This window comes from Lepus europaeus, chromosome 12 (assembly GCF_033115175.1).
Source record: "Lepus europaeus isolate LE1 chromosome 12, mLepTim1.pri, whole genome shotgun sequence".
NCBI classification, from domain to species: domain Eukaryota; kingdom Metazoa; phylum Chordata; class Mammalia; order Lagomorpha; family Leporidae; genus Lepus; species Lepus europaeus.
In genome coordinates this window covers 24,800,519-24,817,180 of record NC_084838.1, presented here as the reverse complement: position 1 = coordinate 24,817,180, position 16,662 = coordinate 24,800,519, and the positions used below count along the sequence as shown (strand labels likewise).

At 48.8% G+C, this 16,662-nt stretch overlaps 1 protein-coding gene across 2 annotated transcripts in view; it reads right to left on the bottom strand.

Annotated features, from left to right (window-relative positions):
- The window catches only part of EPB41L4B (erythrocyte membrane protein band 4.1 like 4B), a 146,522-nt gene that overhangs the window by 35,684 nt on the left and 94,176 nt on the right, over positions 1–16,662 (bottom strand). For both annotated transcript variants that reach the window (XM_062207790.1, XM_062207789.1), the window contains exons 16-18: positions 7,590–7,795; positions 4,556–4,674; positions 808–933 (exon numbers count right to left, since the gene is read on the bottom strand). In XM_062207790.1, coding sequence (XP_062063774.1) covers positions 808–933; positions 4,556–4,674; positions 7,590–7,795 — 451 coding nt within the window. The remainder of the gene's footprint in view (positions 1–807; positions 934–4,555; positions 4,675–7,589; positions 7,796–16,662) is intronic.

The window sequence follows — 16,662 nt, the reverse complement described above, 5'->3', positions numbered from 1 at the left end:
AGGGTTGGCAAATGTGTTTCAGGTTGGGTGCCAGCTCTGGTGGTATAGCCTCAGCACATGGTGGAGAAAATGATCCCAAGGCTGCATTTGTGGCCAGAGGGTGAGGTCATTATCACTACACATGGCCAGTGATAACCGTCATGGAGCAAGTGCGGGAGTATATGGTGGTGAACACCCCTCATGTCTAAACCCACCCTCCTGCCCTCCACTTTGTGGAACTGGGGCCCGGAACCTGTTAGGCCTGTGGGCGGCACCAATGGGAAGGGATGCGCTCCTTCCTGTCCACTTCCTGCTCCTTGGTTAGAGTTTGCCAACAGTGGTAGACCCAGTGCCTTTGTGTCCACCTCAGACAGGGCAGCCCCTGCTGGCTGGCACCCCCCTTCTCAGAGTGTGCATCAGGGGCCTCAGGACCTGGCCTCTGAGCTAAGACACCAGCGCAAGCCACAATGGCCCCTGCTCAGGGACTTCTCCATGCATCTGAATTTTCATACTTACAGCACCTCTGAGCCTCAGCCGCTGGGACACAAAGCACTTCCTGCAGTGGCTACCTGTGGTACCTCTGACTCCGAATGGGGTCCTGTGAGCTGGGTAGAGTGAGCAGACAGGGCCTGGCTGGGCTAAAGACTATCATACACCTTAACACTGGAGAACCGGGTTCTCTTTCTGCCTTTCGTTCATCATTTAATGATTTTTGATATTCAAGGCCCAGCTCTTACACCAAGGCCAGGCTCCTGTCTCCTGACTGACACAGTGTCCTCCTCTAGAGCATTGGGGAAATCTGGTCACGTGATGGCAAGCTCCACCCACCTGGGCGTTCCCTCGGGAGGCGTTCTCCAGCTGGGCTTTCAGGATGTTACACTTCACGTGATCGGCCACGGGGGAAGGCAACAGCGGGGTCTGCAGAGTCTTCTCGGAAACCTTCTTTTCCTCAGCCTGAGAAAAACCAAAATGTAGGCAAAAAGAAAAAAACACGAAGATTAGCATTCCCCCAGCCGTGGTAACTGCAAATGACACACAGACTGAAAGGTATAGACCAACGTGTCGCCCGCTCCTTATATTTGTGCCGGTGTCCTGCCAGTCACAAGCCCATTGTCTTGCTCGCTCTTGAAGTAAGGAGAGGGTGTCTCAGAATTCGGGCGCAGCTTTAAAGGGAGGAAGGGGCTCTCCCAGAAGCTCGTGGTGAGAGCTGGTGGCAGAACCAGGAATTCGGCTCCCATGTTCCTCCACTCCAGACCACAGCTATTTCCTCATAAGTGCTACCGCATTCGAGGAAAATCCAATTCTTGGACATGCTGGGTCAAGGGAAAGGCTTGCAAAACACTCCTTGATATTCCCGCCCTAAGTCTTGGGGCAATCCCAATTCTCAACAAGGAATCTCTGTGTGTTACCTTATGGTGGTGTTTTGGACTTTAGAAATTTACCACCTTCATTATTTTGTTGTGTTTTATTGTCTGAACATGTGCCCCTATAATTCATGGGCTCCAGTTAGGATCTGTTACCCTGGGACTACCTATCTGTACTCTGCCAAGGCAGTATCTTTGAAATCAATGGATTTGTGATGATTATATTTGCTATAATACACATGATGATAGTGACATACTTAATAAAATAAAAAGTACTCATCCACGTATACTCTTGAAGTCATCTCTGATGGTATATTTTGGGAAATAATGCCTTATTGTCAACCATGCCTGTTGTAGTTATTACATATCCCAGTGAAAACATGTTGCTTAGCATGTTAAGTGTTCAATACATACATACCGAAGACACTTACGGTGTTATCATATACTGGCATGTTATTATATACTGAAGATGACATGGTGTTATTACTGGAAGAGATGTCGGTTAAATATTATGGCCAGGAGTCAGTTCATTGCTATGAGGACCAAGTGAGGCTTATCAGCCCCCATGGATGAGGGCAAGAATTTAAAATGATCTAAAGGCCTCAAATTTTGCAAGTTCCAAAATTAATCGTATTCATTAATTCAAAAATCCTGTTGAGCACTTTGGTGCACATAGTAGGAATACTATAAAAGTAGCGGAAGTACAGGTCAATTGGCTGCCTGACATCATTTAATAAAGAAAAGATAATATGGATACAGTTTCCCAGTGGGAACCTCCAAACACATGTAGGATACAGCATTTGATAGAACAGAGCTCAGCACTATCGTCTACTAAATAAATATAAAATATAATATATAATATAAATATAAAATATAAATATAAATATATATAAATATATATTTATATATATTATTTTTATATATAAATATATATTTTATTTTATTTATATATAAACATATATAAATATAAATATAAATATAAAATATAAAATATAAATAAATATAAAATATAAAATACTAAATAAATATAAAATAAAAAAGGAGAAAGAAGATACGAATGGCCTTTCATGCTAGGTCTTTTGTTTAGAAAAGAAAATACAACTGAAAAAATAAAAAGTGCACCAGATGTGAGCCCGCTAATGATTCTCGGGCATCACGTTGGGTTGAAAGAACTGGCTCATTTGACTGTGTTCATTATCCTAAGGGACTTGGCTTTCTCCTTTAGGTAAATAAGTCCCTCATTCATTTTGAAAGATGAGTTTTACAGGCTAGCCTTTAGGTAATTTGTGTTTGTAAATCCTGTTACATGAAAGTATTTGCTTCATACTTGAGTGGATGCTTTTATTGATATATGAAGAGTTAATTTTTAATTAGTTTTTTTTTGGAATGATATGCTTGGATACAGAAATTAAGTTGGTTATAAAGCCCATCTGAGGTTTCTGACAATTGCTTAAGGGGATGTAGAGCTACACTGACAGTAATGACCAAAGATCTACTTAAAAAATGGAGTGCTATGAAAGTAAAAAGGAATGGAAATTCAGCATTGGTTTTCCTCTTGAATTTAGTAAATCTAACCTGCTGTTTGGGATGTGAAATTCAAGCTGGTTTGTTCCTGTTTGATTTGGACAAAACAAGAGCACTAATGTTCAGTTGTTGGAACTGACTCAGGTAAAGGCCAATATAAATTTTGGAAAATTTGTGCATCATTGTATGAATCTGCTTGTTTAAAAGACATCTCTATGGGAGATAAATACCTGGATTTTGAAATCATATTTCCTACCTGGAAGATGGCTCCTAAAATATTGTGCTTTCTGTCTTCTGAATGACTATATTTTTAAATTATATGTTCAATCAATTTTAACTATAGAAATACACTTTATAATTGACATAGAAATACAGATTTTGAAACACAAATGAATGATAATTGGGCTTTATATTACTATAATTGGAAATAGCCCATCTGCTTGGGGATGCCATTTGGGGATTAAGAAATGATCAGATGCATGTTTAAATTGTTTATACTAATTGTTTACACATTCAAAATCTGATGAGGTTTAAATTCCTGTGATAATTTTGGATACAATTATGTTTTTTTCCCTTAAGATTTATTTGAAAGGCAGAGAGAGAGAAGGAGGGTCAGAGACAGACAGACAGACATCTTCCACATGCTGGTTCACTCCCTAAATGGCTCCAACATCCAGCTCTGGGCCAGACTGAAGGCAGGAGCTAGGACCACCATCCTGGTCTCCCAGTTGGGTGACAGGGACCCAAGTACTTGCACCATGTTCCATTGCCTTCTCAGGTGCATTAGTAAGTAGGGAGCTAGAACAAGAGGAAGTAGAGCAGTGGGGACTCAAACTGGCACCACAATATGGGATGCCAGCATTGCAAGTGGCAGCTTAATGTGACATAATACCCCAGGTACAAACTCTGCAGTTGGGTAGTGAGAATGACTTCTCACCATTAAATTAAGAACAGAACGTTACCTTACGTGAACCAGAAAATTCCAGCTCCTTGAGGCTGTTAGAAGCCTTCCAGCCCAGTAGTCCCTTACTGTGGTGTCATGATAAGAAGTTAAAAACTCTTGCAAGCAATGAAGGTGTGAGGTAATATGCTTATGTCTTAGGTCAAAGTCAAAGTTAACCTGTATAATCACATCACTAACCTACTTGCTTATTGATGCATTTCTTTGAGTGGAGGAAAAAGGAGGGAAGTTATAGTTTGAGTTCCAGGGAGTGCTCAGTAACTCACAGGTGTCTCAGATATGCCTTCACCTGGAGCAAGACACTCTTATCAATATCCCACCAATAATCTTGGCAACTATAAATGACTATACAGCTTGTGAGATCTCTACTGCACAATATGCTACATTCCTTGCAAAATATTTTTTGGATTGTGGTCAAACTCTGGGTAAATCCATATTAAAAATCATTTATCATAAATATTACAGAAGAAAAGTTGAAAACCAAGAGATTAAGAGAAAGAAATCAACCCAAGGAGCATGTGGCAATGCCTAGAACTGTATTCACCCAAAACGAGCAAGTGAATCTTTGCTCCTAGAAGACAGCCTTAAGCAGAAATGTCTGGAAAGATGGAGAACACATCACCCCTCCAAGGCACAGGCATGTGGTCAGGATGCAGGCCAGGGTGATCATTCCAGTCGGACATGAGCACCAAAGCCAGGCTCATCGCGCAGCCCCGGCCCTCAGCACCTTGTTTATGTTGATGTGCAGAGCAGGCCAGGGCCCGGGCGCCTTCACAGTTTCCAATTCCAGCTTCTTGAGATGGGCAGCGGCTTCGCTGAACAGGGCAGGTGCTCCTGGACTCAGCTCTATGCAGTGGTAAGGGAAATGAAGAAGGAAAGGTTGGAAGGACAGGCAGACACGAGGCTACAGGGGACATCTAGCACAGCCCGACTCCCATGCCCTTTGTGCCTGCCCCTGCCTCCTCCAGCAGTGGAGATCCCCTGAGTACGCATCAGTGGTTGGCTGGGGTTTAAGAAAGTCTGAGGTCAAGGTTCCACGGAGCTGAGCACCCCTGGGGAAGTCATGTTACCTGTCTGAGCCTTTGAGCCATTTTAAAAATGAAAATGAACTTACCTTGCAGGGTTGCTGTGAAAACTGAATGAGGTCATTCATGTACAAAGGCTTTGAAAAATGGAAAATACGCTATGCATATTGGGAAGGTAAGTGTTCAGGCGAACAGCCAAAGAAATGTGCCCTTAAAAGCCACATTACTTTTTTTTTTTTTTACAGGCAGAGTATGACAGTGAGAGAGAGACAGAGAGAAAGGTCTTCCTTCCGTTGGTTCACCCCCCCAACAAATGGCCGCCAAGGCCAGTGTGCTGTGCCGATCTGAAGCCGGGAACCAGGTTCTTCCTCCTGCCCCCTGTCCCCCACTCACTTGTAAGGGACTTGCAGGGCCCAAGCTCTTGGGCCCACATTACCTTTCTAAAATCAAATCCACTGATTTTTGTTATCAGTTTGGTTTAGCCTGCTGGCATTCCTCCCTCTAGCTTGAATTTACTAATACATGAAAATACTTAGGCTGGCGCTGCAGCTCACTAAGCTAATCCTCTGCCTATGGCGCCAGCACCCCAGGTTCTAGTCCTGGTTGGGGCGCTGGATTCTGCCCCGGTTGCTCCTCTTCCAGTCCAGCTCTCTGCTGTGGCCCGGGAAGGCAGTGGAGGATGGCCCAGGTCCTTGGGCCCTGCACCTGCATGGGAGACCAGGAGGAAGCACCTGGCTCCTGGCTTCAGATTGGCACAGCACGCCTGCCGAGCAGCCATCTGGGGGGGGTGAACCAATGGAAAAAGGAAGACCTTTCTGTCTCTCTCTCTCTGTCCAACTCTGCCTGTCAAAATAAATAAATAAATAAATATATATATATATATGTACAAGAAAATACTCATGAAATCTTAAATATTCATCACACACTAAAACATGTGCCACATGTTGTCAGCAGCTGAGATCTGGGGAACTGGAATAAAAAGATGAATGAGATGCAATTCTCGTCCAATGGGGAGACAGACGTTAAGTACAGATATTCCAGGTTAGAGTGATAAATGGGTGGTTCGGTTGCTACAGGAACAGAGGAAAGGCACGTCAAAGCCAGGGATGGGGAGGGGTGGTTGAGAATACCTGAGTGGATGTGTGTAGAATATCAGGGATGTGTGTAGGAGTTCACTGGGCTGGAGAAAGCATTTCTGGCAGAAGGAACAACAGGTAAAAAGGATCCGGCTGGGACTCAGCATAGTATTCAGGGAGAAGAGAGTCATTCCGTGTAGCTACACTGTGGGGGTGCATGGGGGAAGCTGACGGCCTTGGCAGGGGCCAGGCTGGGAAGGTGTAAGAGTGGCCAGGCTCAGAAGCGAGGGCTTTGCCCCAGGCAGCAATGAGCCATTGCAAGGCCTGATGGCATTTGGTCCAAGCCACCTGGGGACAGCTATGACGCTGGCAGCCGCGCTATGGAGGATGCACCATAACTGTGACCCTTACGAGCTGTGAGTCACGCAGGTTACAGAAAGATGAGGCATGGGCTTGGGCAAGGGCAGGGTAGGAACGAGGGGATAGAGTTCCGATTCTTCCACACCAAGTGGGTGACGTGTTCCCACTTCTAGCTCAGCCAGCCCTGAACCGTTCCTGTAGCTGGGTTGCAGGTCAAGGTGGATGGACCACTCTTTCATCAGCTCTCAGGCTCCAGAGCTGGAATACCCTCTGGTGATCATCTCCACCCCTCCACCCATTTCACAGATGAGAGAATTGAGTCCCAAGAAGGGACTCGGCTCCACTGTGAGAACCAGAACCCAAGCCCCTAGATGCTTGTCTCTATCTCAGTGCTGTTCAAACCACACATGATAAAGAGCCAGTTCTTTCCCCTCAGGTGATCAAAACCGAATTATTTGGTAAACTATAATAAAACAGTCTCTAGAAAAATAACAGACACAACAAAATCCAAGCCCATATTTTTTTCCTGAGATTTAAGATACAAAACTACTCCGTCCTGTTGCTAAACACGTTTCTGACTGCTCCCTCTCTAGTTTTCTAACTTTTCTGGGACCTGTAATAGCAGACAGACTGATCCACCTGCCACCACCTTGCCCTTAAAAGTAGGATGTCACTGGGCCGGCGCCGTGGCTCAATAGGCTAATCCTCCGCCTTGCGGCGCCGGCACACCGGGTTCTAGTCCCGGTCGGGGCACCGATCCTGTCCCGGTTGCCCCTCTTCCAGGCCAGCTCTCTGCTGTGGCCAGGGAGTGCAGTGGAGGATGGCCCAAGTGCTTGGGCCCTGCACCCCATGGGAGACCAGGAGAAGCACCTGGCTCCTGCCATCGGATCAGAACCAACGGCAAAAGGAAGACCTTTCTCTCTGTCTCTCTCTCACTGTCCACTCTGCCTGTCAAAAATTAAAAAAAAAAAAAAAGTAGGATGTCACTGCTGGGACAGAATGGGTGTCTATCATTAGGGACCCCCTCCCTGCCCTCCCTCTCTTTTCCATTGCTTTGCCAGTGCTGGGTGACCCAGAAGCAGAGAACTGTTAAGAAATGAGAAGGGGAGAGGCCTGTTCCCCTGCAGTGCAATAGACTCCTACTGCCAAACCAAACCAAACCAAACCAGGATCCCTACACTTCACCCACCTGAACGCATAAAGTTCCTGTCTGCTCTCGCCCAGTATTAACAACACCACTGACTTGTGCCGCCCTGGAGGCCCTCCCCAACCCCTGCCCTGCCCTCTGTCCCCCACTCACTTGTAAGGGACTTGCTGCTGGAGTTGGGGGACCTCAAAGGCCCTTCTTTGCTCTCCAGTGTCAGCGTGAGGCCATAGCTGGGGTGGTGCTGGTGGTGGTGGTGGTGCCTTCCCGGCACTTTGGTGGGGAACGGGGTGCCCCCATTCTCCTCGATGCCGAAGGGCAGTCGCTCCGAGCTGCTGAGCACTGGAGAAGGCAGCGGGTAGCTGGGGAGGGTGACACAGTCGCGAGTTAGAGAAACAAACCATTGAGACTTCCGTGTGGCCCTCCAAGCCGCTCTCTGTGCATTAAACACGCAGAGGACTGGGCTCAATACACGGGTCCCTAGGGGTCTGATACCATGTGTGATCAGGGCAACGCTGAACTCAAAGGAAAGAAGCAAAGCGGCAACTTGTGTATGTATCAGAGCCCTTAAACCTTAGAAATTCAATCATTCCCATGTCGAGATGGGAGAGAGACATAACAATGATAAAAAACAGCTTCAAGTGATTCTATGACAAGGTCATGACGCAAGCAAACTAGATGTCTTGGAGTCACGTGCCCGTGCTCTCTGTCCCATGACACGCAAGCCAGCCCCTGCCCAGGCTACTGCAGCATCTCTCATTCCAACAGCCCCTCTCTGCTGTCTGTCACCTACACTGCCCTACAGGAAGCCATCATCATCCTCCTTGACTCTCGTTCCAGGTTCCTGACAGCTCTCCTCCACTGCCCCTCCAGCCCATCGCCACAGAATAGTGTCCAGAGCAGTGTGGGTCTCCTTCCTCCAGGAGCTAGGCAATCCTTAACCCTTTCAGGAAAGAACCCCCTTGGGAAATCTGAGGAGTATCACGGCCCTTCCTTGCAGAAAAAGCCACCAAGATTCAGCATTCCACACCGTTTCAGGTCCCCTCTAGTCTCTCCTTGGAGCCAGGTTAAGAGCCCTGACTTGCAGGATAAAAATCCAAATTCCTTTATCTGGGACCCATGCCTCCAGCGATCTTGTCTGTTCTCTTTCCAGCCTCATCTCCTACATCCTCTACACCCCAACTCCTTCGCATCCTGGTGCCTGCCATCTCTTTCTGCTCATTCCTATAGTCAAGATTTCTATTGCCCACTCCCTCCCTCTGCCTTCAAAGAGCTCACATTACTGAAGGAGACTGTGCTCTGGTCACTTAGGCTCCTACCAGAACAAACTGCTAAGGGAGTGTGGAAGTAGAGGCAGTGAGTTGTTTGGGGGAGGGAGGGAAGGTGCAGGTGTTAGGGAAGGTGTGACAAAGGGAGGCAGCATTTGCGAGGAGAGAGTCAAGCTATGGTGGATGGTCTTGAAACAGAATCCTCCTGGTGGGAAACCTGCTCCTTGTGCTTATGGGATTGATATCCTGCGCCCCCTGGGGAGGGGGCAGGGCCTGAGACGCAAGCCTGGCCCATCAGAGACCAACATCTTTCTCGGTGGGGTGATTTGTCCTGGGATGCGGTCCTATCAGGAACAATCGGAGTCTTCCCTAAGATTAACCCATGAACACTGAGAGAGGGCAACTCTCTCCCTGAGTGGGTCAACCAGGTATGGATGGGATTTTGAGAGCCCTGAACACTTTTGCTTTTGTCCTTGTCTCTAAAAAAAAAAAAAATGCTTCTCGGGGCTGGCACTCTGGTATAGCAGGTTAAGTCTAGTGCACATATGGGTGCTGGTTTGAGTCCCATCTGCTCCACTTCTGATCCAGCTCCCAACTAATGCGCCTGGGAAAGCAGTAGAAGATGGCCCAAAGGCTTGTGCCCCTGCACCCACATGGGAGACCCAGAAGAAGCTCCTGGCTCTGGATTGGCACAGCTCTGGCCATTGCAGCCATGTGGGGAGTGAACCAGCAGATGGAAGACCTCTCTCTATCTCTCCCTCTCTCTGTAACTCTGCCTCTCAAATAAATAAATAAATCTTTTAAAAAAATTATATCTCAGATGGTATTTGTATAAAATATATTAATACCATGTTAAAATTTCTTCAGCTAAAAAGTTCATGTTTTTCTGCTTGGCTTTAAATGGGAATATTTTTGTGGGCTTAGAAAGTGGGTCCAGGGCACAGTGCCTACTAGGGGCAGCGGCTAAGCCGAACCTGGCAGTTAGGACGATCAGAATTGAGTCTGCTGGTGACCATCTTCCTCGGACACGAGGGAGTGGTATCTGTGAAAGGAGGCCCATGCACCAAAGGAGACAGGAAGAGCAGCGGTGAAAGGCAGAAAGGGAAAAGAACGGAGCGCCTGGTTCCAGCCACGCGAGGCTGGTGCTGCTCCTGAACCTGTCAATTACAAGGCCCTGCACACGCTTCTTAACAAGCTGGGATTCTTCCCCTTATGATCCGCACGCTGTGAATCATGGGAGGCGTGTGACTGTGTTACTGATTTTTTTTTCCTTTGGAATTTCACTCAGGTAGAAAAGGTGGAAACAGCTGTCAGAGGGCCTAAGGCACAGGACGAGCAAAGGGCCAGTGGAAGGCGGGGCAGGAGGCCTGGAGGGTAGCTGTGGAAGGGAGAGCAGGCCGGTCGTCCGGCGGCAGCGAGGGGCCATGGGAAAGGTGTCAGTGAGCGCCCCGTGGAGGACAAACCCTGGACGGGACATTCTGGTTTCTCCCTGTTAGAGGAGTGCAGCGGGGCTGGGCAGGGATGGGGTAGGGGAGCTGCCCTCAGCCTCTGCCCGACGCTGTGTGAGCAGGGCCCACAGGCTGTCCCCCGGGGTCAGGGGGAAGGAGGTTTCAAGGACCCTCTGCAGCAGAGGGGCACTGAGCATTCCCACATTGCCCCAGGAGCGGCACCTCTGTTCCACCATGGCTGCCCCCTGGAAACACCACTCAAGGACAGTCCCTGTGTGTGTATTAGAGACAGAGACACAGAAAGAGAGAGACAGACAGGGCATGGAGGAAGGCATGATTTTTGGCTTCTGATGATCAAGACCCATCCTCGCCTCTCTAGCCTGAAACAAGGATTCCACCCTCCCCACCAAAGCAGCGAGGACTGCCCAAGTGGGAGCCAAAGCCCCTGGGCTCAGGCCCCAGGCTTGCCTCGATCTTGAGATGGGGACTTGGGCAGCCACTTGGGGCCTCAGTTTCCTTATCTGTAACAGAGCTCAGTTAGGCGGTTTCTAGGCAGATTTTCCGACCTGAGAAGTAGCTTTCACCCAACTATTGATCCAGTCCTTGCAAAGGCCCAGCCACTGTGCTGCTGTTTCATACAAACAATCCCACTGTAGAGATACAGCAACCTTTGCTCCACACACAGTGGGTGCTCTGTAACCACTCATATTTGATGAAGGAAAGAAGAGAGGAAGGAAGGAGGGAAGGAAGGAACAAAGAAGGGAGAGAGGGAGAGAGAGGAGGAGGGAGGACGGTGTAAGGTGGGAGGAGAGGAGGGATGGAAGGAGGGAGGGAACGGGAGGATCTGATAGCAGCTCTGTGGACTTGGAAGCTGGTTCACATCATTCTCTGGTCTCTCCAACACCTTGCAAACAGTGTCCTGAGAAAGTGCCAAGTCTATAAGCTCACAGCAGAACAAAGGTCCAGGGCTTCCCAACTGAAGGTCCATCCTCTAGCCCGGGGGACCCCTCTTCCCTGCTGCTTGCCACCAGAGTTACAGGCCCAGTGCCCTGGACTTGCCTAGGCAGGAGGGGCCGAGCAGAGGAAGGGGAGACAGGGAGGGGTCAGAATCCCCCAGTTTGGGGGCCTAGAGGACCAGGAAATGATGTCACGAATAGTGCAAGGAGGAGGGGTGTGAAGCCTGCTTTGCGAGACTGAGTTTCAGATGGGTTCCCACGAATGAGAGATGAACATCGAAGGAAAGCTATCTTCTAGCAGAGATCTGGCATCCGTTCAGGGCTGTGCGGTGGAGCTGGAAAGCTCTGAGGCAGAGTTCCTGAAGGATGGCAAGGAGGCAGCATCGCCCAGGCCAGCTCCAGCTGACTCCCGCTCTGCGCGTGTGGGGCGAGCTTGTGCCCAGCACAGGCAAAAACAGTGCCGTGATCGATGGGCGACGTCGACTGCAGACTTGGGCGAGCATGGTGGTGACATGCCCTTGTCTTTACAAGTTCAAGACGTGTGGCTTTTGATTTCTGAGAGAGCCAGAGTGAAGAGTTGCACAGGACAAAACAGAGAGTGAGAAACTGCATGTCAGATCAAAGAGGCACGTGGGACTGGTCTCAAAGCCACTTAAGGAGGAGACCAGGGAAGAGATCAACAGGAAGAGAAATGGAAGAGAGCCCCAGAAGCTGCCTGAAGCAAGTCTTGGGGATCTGGTCAGGTGAGAGGGTTCTAGAACAGCACAGCATCCCAGGAAGGCTGCAGAGTGACCTGGAGCTTTCTCAGCTTGGACACCTGGGGGCCCGTCCTGAAGATTCAAATGTGGGCCCACTAAGGAAAGGGCTCACGGTCTCTTGGACTGTTCCCTACAGGACCCCCAGCAGTGGCACGGCTTATGGTACAAATGGCATCTGTTAGGCCTGTGCATCTGCCCTGTCCACAGAGACATCAGACAAGGTCAGGCCTGCCCGAGAAGGTCCCAGAGCACTCAGCAGCCCACAAGCCTCGGCGGCCTTGGCCAAGGCTCAGGAGATGAGGCCAGCTCCATGCTCACCACCGTCAGAGACTGGAGCTGGGAAGTTTCTAGCATTCTGGGGAGGAGGTCACTAGTCCTGGTTTGCAGAGTGGGTGAAGGAGGGCATGCAGGCTTCAGCCTCTGCTTCCATGAGCCGACAGATGAGAAGGAATCCGGCTTAGGAGGAGCTGCTCTGTGCCCAGCACTGTCACGTTCAGTCTACATAGTTCCCTGCCGGGAAGCTGCCGGCACCTCATTTGGTACTGGAGCTGAGTGAAAGTGAATCACGTGCCTTGCTCCTGAATGCCAGGTAAGAACAGAACCCAATCTCATTTCTCTTCCTCCCTTTGCCCAGGGGAAGCTCCCACTCTGCCTCCAGCTCTGGGGAAACTTGTTCCCACTGAGCCCTGAATCAGCGGCCACTCAGCTGACTGTAGCAGTGCAGGGCACAGTTCTGCAGAACCAGCAGGGCTGGGGGCTCCTGCAGCCCTGTCTGACCCCACACACACTTCCAACCACAGCCTCTCCTCCCCTGAGTCTCCAGATCACTAAGGGAACCCCCATACACTGCTGGATGAAATGCAGCATGCCACAGCCCGTCTGGAAGATTCCTGGTCGTTCCGTCAAAAGTTAGAGCTGCCATGCGAACCAGCCATCCTACTCCCGTGTCTACAGCCAGGAGAGATGAAAACACATCCGTGTGAAAACTTGTACAAGGTCAGCGCTGCGGCTCACTAGGCTAATCCTCCACCTTGTGGCGCTGGCACACCGGGTTCTAGTCCCGGTTGGGACGCCGGATTCTGTCCCAGTTGCCCCTCTTCCAGGCCAGCTCTCTGCTGTGACCAGGGAGTGCAGCGGAGGATGGCCCAAGTACTTGGGCCCTGCACCCCATGGGAGACCAGGAGAAGCACCTGGCTCCTGCCATTGGATCAGCACAGTGCGCCAGCCGCAGCACGCCAGCCGCGGTGGCCATTGGAGGGTGAACCAACGGCAAAAGGAAGACCTTTCTCTCTGTCTCTCTCTCTCTCACTGTCCACTCTGCCTGTCAAAAAAATAAAAAAGAAAACTTGTACAAGAATGTTTGGAGCAGTGCTATTCGTAACAGCCACAAGGAAAAACCAAGCCAAACGCCCATCCACTGGTGAATGGGTAAACAGTGTGTAGGACATCCACACAATGGAATATCATTTAGCCATAAATAAGAGTGAAATCTTGAGCCATGCTATGGCACCAGTGATCCTCAACAATATTATGCAGAAACAAAAGGCCAGATGTTGTATGATCTCATTTTGATGAAATATTTAGAATAGACAGAGCTATAGGAAGATCAGGGGCTCCCTAGGCATGAGGAAGATAAGGGGAAATGGGGAGTGACTGCTAATGGAATGGAGTTTCTTTTGGGGATGGGATGAAAACATCTTAAAATTAGCTTATAGGGATGGCTGCACAACTTTATGAAAACACTAAAAAAGTGAATACAATTTATTTATCTTTTAAATTCTTTATATTTCCCATGATTATTTTATTTATTTATTTATTTATTTGAAAGTCAGAGCTACACAGAGAGAGGAGAGGCAGAGGGAGAGAAAGAAAGGTCTTCCATCCACTGGTTCACTCCCCAACTGGCCACAATGGCCGGAGCTGCGCCAATCCGAAACCAGGAGCCAGGAGCTTCTTCCAGGTCTCCCATGTGGGTGAAGGGGCCCAAGAACTTGGGCCATCTTCCACTGCCTTCCCAGGCCATAAAAGAGAGCTAGATCAGAAATGGAGCAGCCGGGACTCGAACCAGCACCCATATGGGATGCCGGCACTGCAGGAGGCAGCTTTACGCACTACGCCATAGCACCTCCCCCAATTGTACAATTTAAACTGGTGACTTGTATGGTATATATCTTTAAAAAACTGAGTTTTAAATCACCAGGTGAGGGTTTGGCATTTGGTGTACCAGCTGACTTACTGCGTGGGACACTTACATCCTATGTCTGAATGCCACTTCTGATTCCCATTTCCTGCCAGTATACACCCTGGGAGGCAGCAGGTGATGGTTTAAGTACTTGACTCACAAGGAAGACGGGTAGAGTTCTAGGCTCCCAGCTTTGGCTTGGTCCGGCCCTGGCTGCTGTGGGCATTTGGGGAGTGTGGTGTATAGAAGATCTGTCTCTCTCTGCCTTTCAAATTAAAAAGTTTTTAAAAGCTCCTAAGAGGAGGTTTTGAGAAATATCCATGCCCAGCCTCATCCCAGATCAACTACCCTGACATCTGTCTCTAAATCCAATGTGTGGCCGGGGCTGAGAACTGTTGTCCTTATTCAATCCTCTCATTTTGCATATGGGGAAAGGGAATGGCTCCTATGGGGAGAGAGGTGACCAGGTCACACAGTGGGAAACCTGCCTGGGCCTGGGACTCAGTCCAGGACTCCTGCCTCTTCGCTGCTGCCGCAAGTGCTGCCCATCTGCTGAACCTTCCATCTGTCCTGGCTTCTATTAAAGGCAGCAAAAGCACTCATCAGGAAAATCCACATCCTCCTGGAGCCCCACTGGCTGAGACATCGCTGTGTACGCGTCTTGTCTTCCCAACCACACAGAGTGCCACCTCCCATGCTTTCATGTCCCCTACTGTGCTAAGAGAAGTGCTAAGTACATAGCAGGTGCTCAACTAATACTAGCTAACTAGAATAAAATTAAATACCAATGCATTTGATAAACGTCTGAGTGGCAACTCTTATGCCTGGCACAGAGGTAGGCTTGAAGGTAAAGAGACTAGAAAGACACTGCCTTTGCCTTTCCCGGAGCTCACTGCTGCTTTCTTGGATACAAACAGGGGAAGGATGCCCAGCCCAGCCTCAGGGGCAGGGGGTGGGGGGGACAGGGAGGACTTCCTGGGGTAGTGATATCACCTGAAGGAGAAGCAAGACTGGGCTGGAGGCGGGGTAGCACTGGTTTCTAGGTGGAGGGTCCTGCAGGTGCGAAGGCCCAGAGCTGACACTAACTGCTGTGGGGACTTGAACTTAGAAGGAATGTGTGTGTGTGTGTGTGTACATTGGAAGGTAATGATCTAATTTTTTTTGAAAGGGAGAGTCACTTGTTCCAACAGCCTCAAAGAAAGAATTCTTCCTTGTCCCATGAACTTGCAAGGCCAACTTCTCAAGAGCCAGAACGTTTCTGAGCGTACTCAGATCCACACCCTACTCTCGCCCCACCACCCACCCCTTACTCTGTTTCCAAGGAACCACACTTTCCAGGCTCCTTCCCTTGGGTTTCTATGCAAGTTTGGCCAAGAGGAGGCACTGACAGAGACAGGAGTGAGGGAGGAGGAGCTAAGTCAGGGTATTTCTCGCCCATCTCTGGGTGGCTCAGTTCCAGCAGCAGCTGTGAGGTGTCTGGCTCCTGCCCCCACCTCACCGGCTTCCTGGGCCCCAGTCCCCAGGTGCTGCGACACTGATGCCTCCTAAGGGTGATAAACAGGCTCTGTTTGTTGCTAATTTCTGGGTTGCCTCACTACCCAATTTAACTGCCTAGTGCTTTCATTCCTTGTACAACCTATTCCCTGTATCAAATTCTAAAGAAATAACTGGTGTTGTTCCAGTTTTCCTGATAACCCGTGACTGATATACAATATCAAGCTGCTTGTAGATTCTTCACATTTTATATCATCTATTGCCAAATTAGAATCAGATTGTCTAACTTCTGTTTTAATATATAAGAAAACTTTGAAGCATCTGTGAAAAACAGAATTGAATGATAGCTTTAGGGCTGGGTGTCTGGCGTGGCAGTTAAGATGCTGCCTGGGATGCTTGCATCCCGTACCAAGGTGCCTGGGCTGGAGTCCTGGCTCCGCTCCAAACCCCAGCTTCCTTGATGCAGACCTGGAGGATGGCAGGTAATGGCTCCATTAGCTGGGTCCCTGACCTCCACGCAGGAGGCCTCGATTGGGTTCCTGTTTCCTGGTTTGGGCTGGATCCAGTTCTGGACGTTGCAGACATTTGGGGAATGAACCAGCAGATGGGACACCGCTCTCTTTCAAATTAATAAAACAACTAATTGAAAAAAATCTGTTACAGGGCTGGCATTGTAGCACGACAGGTTAAGCCACCACCTGTGATGCTGGCATCCCACATGGGTGCCAATTCCAGTCCCAACTGCTCTACTTCCAATCCAGCTCCTTGTTAATGCACTTGGGAAAGCAGTGGAAGACGGCCCACGTACTTGGACCCCTGCCACCCACGTGAGACCCAGATGGAGCTCCAGGCTCCTTGGTTCATCCTAATTTAGAACCCAAGTTACTACCAAAACTCCCATGTGAATTCTGATTTGTAGCATAAAATACTACAGATAAATTTGAGAGAATGTATCCCTAAGGAGCATGGCACTTCTTTCCACTTATTTAGATCTTTTCAGATGTTGTTCAGAATTTTTAATTCTTTCATTAAGACACAGAACATATTGACTTTATTCCTAGGTATTTTCCAGTTTTGTCACAATTGAAAATGACATCTTGTTAATTATTACATTTTCTCTCAT